Source organism: Hirundo rustica, chromosome 1 (assembly GCF_015227805.2).
Source record: "Hirundo rustica isolate bHirRus1 chromosome 1, bHirRus1.pri.v3, whole genome shotgun sequence".
Taxonomy (NCBI): domain Eukaryota; kingdom Metazoa; phylum Chordata; class Aves; order Passeriformes; family Hirundinidae; genus Hirundo; species Hirundo rustica.
In genome coordinates, this window is record NC_053450.1 from 22,071,057 (window position 1) to 22,078,750 (window position 7,694).

Below are 7,694 nucleotides of genomic sequence, written 5' to 3' on the forward strand. Positions count from 1 at the left end.
TTCAATATGCTTTACCATTGCATTGACACAGCAGGGAAAAAAAAAAAAAAAAAAAAAAAAAAAAAGAAAGAAAGAAAAAAAAAAAAAAAAGAAAAAAAAAAAAAAAAAAAAAAAAAAAAAAAAAAAGCCCAAATGCTCAGAGAATAATACGAGAAGGCGGGAGGTATTTGGAGAACTTTAAAAAAAAAAAAAAAAAAAAAAAAAAAAAAAAGGGGGATTTATTTTGAAATACATTTTTGAAGAGATACTTTGCCTCCATGATTTGTTATCGATGTGCATCTGACACGATACAAAACAAACAAACGAAGAAAAAAACACGTTCTGTACAGAGCTCTAAAATGAGCCGCGATTATCTACAAGATGAGCGTTACGCTTAGGTGTGGGTTGGAGAGGGGCCCGATCCTGCAGTCCGCACTCTCTAAACGAGTTTCGCAGACATGTGGTAGGAAAGCTTGGCCCCGAGTCTGCGTGCGTGTCTCCGTGTGTGTGTGTGTGTGTGTGTGTGTGTGTGCGCGCGTCTGTGAGTTCCTACAATACACTCCTTGGGTAAAATGGGCAAGTTGGAGCAGCCGGAGCGGGCGCGGGTCCCTGGCTGCTCTAGAAGTCCTGCCGCGGGGTGTGAGTTAGACTGTGCCGCCGTAGATCACAGTTTCGCCTGAACACTTTGCCGCACTGCTCACAGTTGTAGGGCTTGATGTCTGTATGGGTAAGAAGGTGAGTTTTCAGGTTACTTCTTTGATTAAAGGTTCTTCCACATGTGGGGCATTTGTGTGGAGATTCCTGTTCAGATTTGAAGCAAGCAAAGGATTAATCCTTCACAAACCACCCGGTTTAACGTATTACTGCACTTTTTCTCGTCGCAACGCCCAACTGGAGACATCGGGGGAGGACACGAACGAGAGGAGCCCCGTGCGGCCGGGTGGCCGCCCACCTCTCCCTATCCTGCCCCAAAAGCCTTATTTTATCATTCTCGAGTCGTGATGTTCCGCGCCCCTGGGGCACGCGGAAAACAGCCTCCGCGCCGCCCTCCCGCTCCGGGACTCCCGCCCCGCATCCCGCCGCCCCGCGCCCGCCGCCGCCGCCAGGGCACGGCCGCAGCCCCCAACGAAAATCGCCCCGAAGCAGCGGCATGGACAAACCCGAACCCGGGGCTCGCTCCCCGCCGCCAACCGCGTCCCCGCTGGCTTTAAGCCCGTCTCCCAAGGGCGCCGTTTTCCCGCGGGCCTCCCGCGGTCGCGGAGGTAACCACGGGCCGCTGTCCCACCGCGGACCCACGGGGTCGTGCAGTGCCGGACTCCCCTCGCTCCCCTCCGCTCCAGAGCCCTGTTCCCCCGGTGGTCACCGCCCCTGCCCCGGGGCGGGCCAAGCCGAGCTGAGCCGGGCCGGGCCGGGCCAGCGCCGGCCGCAAACGCGTTGAGAGGCCGGGGAAGGGCGGGCTCACCTGCATGTGTAGGGTTTTGTGGACCGCCAGGGTCCTGGACTGGCAGAAGCCCTTCCCGCACTCCTGGCACTTGAAGGGTTTCTCTTTGGAATGGATGTACCTGGAAGGCAACCCGTGGGGTGAGCAGCGCTGCCGAAGGCGCGTAAGCCACACGACCCCAGACCCCGCTTCCCCAAACTCGCTCCCCCCCAGACGCCCTCGCCCTCCTCTTCCTTCCTTCTTCCCCTATTATTCTGTGTAAAACTTCTTGGCCGGTTCAAAACACTTGCAATAATTCGTATCGAAGCGTGACTGCACCCTCTGCCAGACCGGGACAGCATCTGCGCTGCCGGCCGGACCCGAGCCCGCTCCTCTCCGAAGGCGGAGAGGATTCTCTGCCCTGCGGCGGCGGGCGCCTCTCAGCCCCGGCCGCAGTGTGCGGAGATGGGTGGGGGGACAGCGGGGAAGCGCCCACCTGCGACCCGTCCTGTTCCCTGCACCCCCCAGGGTCATGGCTCAGAAGCACAAAAGCCCCGGGATCTTCATCTCCGGCTGTGAACCCCTCCGGCTCTCCCTCTGGCGGGTGCCCTTCCCACACAAAGCGCAGGTTTCGGCAGCCGTGAGCCCTCCGTGGCCACGGAATCCGAGCCGGGAGCTTTTTTCCTGTGCCGTTTCCATGACCTCTGGAGCACACCGAGTCTCATCCCCCTCGAGCGGCTCACCCCGCCCCGGCTGCCCACGGCCCGACCCCGGTCGTGGTGGTCCCTCACCGGTGGTCCCGCAGGTGGTCCTGCCTCCGGAAAGCCTTGTGGCAGATGTCGCAGGTGTAGGGCCGCTCGTCCGTGTGGGTTCGCTCGTGGATGAGGAGGTTATAGGACTTGGTGAAGTGCCTGCCGCAGAACTTGCAGATGAACTCCTTTTTCGTCTTGGAGGGCAGGCGGCCGCGGGAAGGCTTCCTGTCCGGGGACAGCTTGCTGATGCCCGCCAGGGGCGAGGCCAGTCCGGGACTCAGCTTGGCGAGCTCCCCCACCTTGGGGGGATCCTCCTGCGTGGCGGCCACGGCCAGGTTGGCAAAGTCAAAGCGGGGCCTGTCCTTGTGCAACGCTGGGAGGACGTGGGCGATGGCGCCTTGCTTGGGGTGGAAGAGGTGCGTGGCAAAGGGGAGTGCGGGGAAAGGGAAGCGGGAGTCCACCAAGCCCTGCGCGGCCGCCATCTCCGTGATGGTAGAGCGGGTGATTTCATGCACATTGGGGTAGCCCAATGTCCAGTGGTTCATGTGCATGGTTTGCACGGCGCTGAGTCCGTACAGACCTTGCAACTGGTCCACAGCTGCGGGGAAGGTGTTCACAGCCTGGAGGAAGGAGTAGTTCGTGAGTTGCAGGGACGGGTGCAGCGGGATGGGGGCTGGCAGAGCCTTGCTTCCCATCTTCCCGAGGTGGGCGCGAGCCGGCGGAGCAGCTGGTGCCTCTGATGGGCTTCCGAGACGGGGAGAAAATCCTAGGAAGAAAGAGGGAGAAAGGAGGGGAGAGAGACTTTTACTGAGAGCAGCGTGGTACTCCTTAGCCGAGGCGAGCGTGGCGGCGGAGCCAGGGAGGGCCAGGCACGGCTGCTGCGCGCTGCCTTGCCGCGGCCCCAGCACCCCGCCGCAGCCCAGGCTCCCGTCCTCCGCCGCCACCGGCGGCCGCCACCGACCCACGGCGCGATCGCTTCGACCGGAGAAGCTAAAGCGTAGGAAATAAATAAAAATAGCGTTCCCAAAATTGGCCCCAAATTAAAATAAAAAGGAGAAAACCCTGCACCGAGCCAACCGAAGGGGCCGCAAATCCAAATTAAACGAATCGTGTAAAAACACAGGCGGAACAGAGACGCGTCCGGGGACGAAGCCTCTCCGCTTTCCGTCGCCCTTGCCACCTTCCCCCGCAGCGCCCACCGCGGGGACCCCAGAGCCGCCTCCCTCCTGCCCCCCGCGCCGACCTGGCCCCCGGCGTCGCTCCCACCCTCCGCCCGGCCTCCTGCGGGCGCGGAGGCCCCGACCCCGACCCCTCCTGGCTGGGGCCTCCCCGGGATAGAGCAGGGTGTTCACGGAGAGCCGAGTCAGGCCCGGGGGGCGGAGCGGGGGGGAATAAACCCCGCGTTCGTCCCGACTCCGTTGCTTATTTTTCTTCCCTCAACAACAACTCATTTATCAAGATAACAGAAGGACAGGAAAGGAGCCCCTGCCCCGCACGCACACCTCCTCCCCAGCCCCCCGCGCAGCAGCCATCCCACCGGCGGCGAGAAGAGCGGCCGGCCCGGAGGCCTCCCCGGCCCGCCGAGGGCCGCCCGGCACGGCGCTGCCCCGCCGCCGGCTCCCTCGGTGTCGCAGGGCCGAGAAGGGCGAGCGCAGCCCCGGCGGGACCGAGCCGTGCGGCCGAAACCCCCGCAGCCCCTCGGGCGTCCCCCGGCCGGGAGCTCCGGCGGAGCGGCGGGGCCGTGAGCTAATGAGCGATGTGTGACTGTCAGAGGGTTTCACTCAGCCTATTGAACCGAAACCGCCGGGCCCGCTGCTCCCGTCGCAAGGGGATCCCCTCGGCCGACCCGGGGAGACGCGCAACTCCCGCGGGGCAGGGGGACATCGGCGGGGGGACAAGCCCCTGCCCTTCCCTTTTTTTTTTTTTTGCTTTCGTTGAGGGTTCACTTCCAGCAGCCAAGAGGCTGCAGCGACCCAGGAAAGCGGCCAAAGCAAACGCCGGGGTCTCTCCGGGCCTGTAAACAAGAGGTAGGGCCGAGGGTGACCCAGCACCTCAAGGGATTTGCATGGAGGGTCTGCTAACGCGCAGTTTCCAAAATAAAAAAGAGAACCTCCCCCCGCAAAAATCCTAAACCACCCTCTCTAAACAACACCAACGATCAGGGAAGGTCTCCGAGCGCAGAGCCCGCGCTCCGTGAGCGGTGTCCCTGCCGCCCGGGCCGCTGCCGCCCGGCTCCCGCCGTTCCGCTGGCACCGCGCACTCCGGATGGAAACCCACTTTTCGGTTTCTTTCCTAAAATACCTTCCCTCCACGTTTGTGGCACCGCACAGTTGGCCGACTGGGGGAAAAAAAAAAAAAATGTGGCAAGGAGGTCGGGTGTGAAGTGCAATGCTGCCTACTCCTGTTTTCGTTTGCCTCGGGTCGCGGGTCTCCGGAGCTTCCTCCGCTGCTGCCCAGTTTTTCTCGTTTGTGGTTGTATCGACACCGGGGACAGTTATCGATACTATTATATATGGCGAGCTTTTCGTTTTATCGGGGGTGGGGGGGTGGTTATATATAGAGACTTATTTTTAAAGATGTCGTAGTATGAGTTCCTATTCAGTTTCCGCGAGGAACCGAAACAGAAGCAATTAAACCACTTTTCGCTGGCTGTTCCGGCGGCTCCTGCCTCCATCCCGTTTGTTTGAGGCCGGGTTTCGGAGCCACCGACTGAGAGCTACGACAGAGGTAGAGGCAGTGTTTCTGTAGGGGCAGAGCTCCCTCTGTTACAGCCGCGTTTGGTGGCTGTGTGTGGGGGTGTCATTGCACCACGCTCGTTTTGGTGTCCAAGAACCAATTCTGAGAAAGCTATTCTGGACACGAAACCCTCATTTTTAAGGTAGAAACTTTTTAAACTACCCTTCTGTTTGAACGGCGGTACATTTGCTACTAATTGTATTTGGAGGTAACTTTAGTAAAACGAATCAAAAAAGACCAGAAAGCACCTTCATACGTGATTTTACGGCCATTTATATGAAGGTGTGTTGGGGCGGGGGGGGGGGTGGGGGGGTGAAAGTCAACCAAAAACGGATGTTACTTAAACTTTGGCACTTCCTTTTCCCTTTCCACTCAGAGAGCTTAGTTAAATTAAGCCCGGTGTCAGGACAGCCCTCTCTACCTGCTTGCCGCCGACCTGCTGGTCCGGTCCGCGCTCCCCGTTCTCCGGCGGCGGGGCCGGGACGGTGTCCCGAAGGCGCTGCCGTCCTACCCAGGAGCGGGTGGGCACAGGGTCGCCCCCACTCCCCGGCGGCCTCACGCGAAGCCGCGGCCGCCGCTGCCCGCGCAGCCAGCCAGGTGTTTCCCCCGACCGAGGTTTCTCCAGAGCGACCCGCGGCTTAGCTCGCGGTCCATGCACGCACCGGCTTCTCCCTGCTAGGAGTTCGGCGTGAAGGACATCGAGAGCGCATCCCGGCGGGCTGGCGTCGCCCGGCCTCGCACCGACGCGCCCGCGGCGTGGAAGGTGGGGGGACACCCGCACCCCGTGCCGCAGCGGAGCTGCGAACTGAAAGTAAACCCGGCGGCCCTGCGCTCCCGGCTGAGCGCAGGCTCCGCTCCCGAGGCGGCCGCCCCGCTCCCGCCGACGGCAGCGGGCAGGGCGGGCCAGCGGAGCCACTCACCTACCGCAGCCCGCTGCTCCTCCCGGGGCAAAGCTGAGGCGGCGGCAGCGGCACCTTCACGGAGACATTAGATCCACAGCGGGGGCGCTCAGCGGGGCCGGGGCCCGGCGGCGACCGGCATGTTGCGGCGGGCTGGGCGGCGGCAGGGAGCTCTGGCCGCGGCGGTCCCGGGGCCCCGGCATAGACCGCCGCCTCCCGCCCGCAGCCTCCCGCCTTCGACCCCGGCGAGGCTCGGAGCGAGTCTGAGCCGCCCCCTGCCCGGTCCATCACATTTCAGCGGTGACTGGCGTGGAGCGCTGTCCCCGCCCGCCCGCCGCCGCCGCCGGCCCACCCCGCGGCGCGCACGGCCCCCGCGCTCGGGGCCGCGCCGCTCCGCCCCGACGGGACGGGACGGGACCGCCCCCGGCCGCGGCCCCGGCCCCGGCCCGCCCCGCCGCGCCGGCCCCACTGTTTACTTGTGTTTGGGTAGCAACTGGGCTTTAAAGTGGCAGGACGCCCCCCGCTCCCCCCGCGTCACCTAAGGTGACTTTTCCCTCCGAGAACAGTTCGACGCCCCCCGTCCCACTGCCGGCCGCGGGTATTTGCGCTCTCCTTGCGTCTCGCCGCCCGTCTCGGCTGCCCGTGGTGTCCCAGCTGGGGCTGGGACATAGGCGGCCCGACTGGCTTAAATATCGAAAATAACACACCCAAACTTAGAGCGTGGGTTTTTGTGGGTGCCCCTGTCGCCGAGAGCGGGCGCAGATAGTGCTTGTGGCCGTCATGTCGGGTCGCCCTGTGGACCGTCAGCGATTCTACACTGCCCTTTTACTGCGACTGAGTCGCCTAAGGGCAGATTCGGAAAGAGAAGCTCTGAGGAAGCATCCCCATGCGCGGTGACTAAGCACACAATCCCTACCTGGAACAGACACATAGTTTCGAAAGCAGTTTCGATTTATTACCAGGGAATTTACTGCTAAATGGGGCCTCCCTAACCCTCTTCAAATGTCTCGATTAGGGAGCTCTATTCACGTTCGTCGATAGCTGCAATGCGGCTGGTTGCATGTGTCGGCTTTAGGTTACACTTTTTATCTTGTTGCGTGCCTTATTTCAATCACATATATGGGGAATTTATCGTATAATCTGGACTGGAAATTGGAACTAAAATTGGTAAAGGACGGAAAGATGTCGGAGAAAATGGCACTTAAAGGATAGCTTTGAAAAATTTTCAAAGGTAAGGTCTATGCTGGTAATTCAAGTCCGAGGTAGAGAAGAGGACATAAATTACTGCTCTATGTGGATTCTTTTTCTCCTTTTAGCTTACAGTAAGAAAAATTAATCAGAGGGGAAGAGGAGTCAGCAAAGGAAGTTTTGGCCGTGTCCCCGCACGGGGCAGCGCAGCCGAGGATGGCGCACGTCGCAGCCTGCGACTGCCGCCGGCCGCCGGGGCTATTTTTCGTTTCTTTTAATAAATCCTTGCTTCAAAAACGCTCTGTTTTAAATCCCAGACACCCTAAATAAATAGAATTTCTTCTCCCGGGCAGTGAGGATACGGAAGTTCACAATTCCGGGAGAAGGAGCGATTTTTTCTGTCCGGGTATGAGGTGGGTGCGGGCCGCCTCGGGGAGCCTGCACAGGGCAAGGGCTCGTTGGCCGCGGCTGGGCTCGGGGACTCGGGCAGGACGCGGGGGCAGGACCCGCATCCCCTCGTTTTGTTTTCTCGAAAGAGGCCGGTTGCTTCAAGAACGAAGTGAAAAGGGGACTTTAGAGTCTCAATTTCTTTCCCGCACTGCTGGCTTCTGGATACCAAGGACAACACGCCCGGACTCAAGGATCAAAGGGAAATTGTTTCGGGAGAACCATAATTTCTTGCCCTTTCAGCAAGTAGAAATAAGCGGCACTAGTGGAGGG

General features: G+C 60.7%; 1 protein-coding gene across 3 annotated transcripts; it reads right to left on the reverse strand.

Moving 5' to 3' along the window:
* Positions 1-217: 217 nt before the first annotated feature.
* Positions 218-5,940, reverse strand: OSR2 (odd-skipped related transciption factor 2). Of its 3 annotated transcripts, none has more exons than XM_040071686.1 (4): positions 5,808-5,940; positions 2,191-2,917; positions 1,442-1,541; positions 218-698 (listed from the first exon to the last, which is right to left on the reverse strand). In XM_040071686.1, exons 2-4 carry the CDS (start codon positions 2,844-2,846, stop codon positions 624-626), a joined length of 831 nt encoding a protein of 276 aa, XP_039927620.1. In that variant the 5' UTR covers positions 2,847-2,917; positions 5,808-5,940; the 3' UTR covers positions 218-623. The 3 variants fall into 3 exon arrangements, with proteins under 3 accessions (XP_039927620.1, XP_039927605.1, XP_039927611.1); XM_040071671.1 differs by having other exon boundaries at positions 218-780; XM_040071677.1 differs by having other exon boundaries at positions 218-780; positions 5,812-5,916.
* Between the last annotated feature and the right edge of the window lie 1,754 nt (positions 5,941-7,694).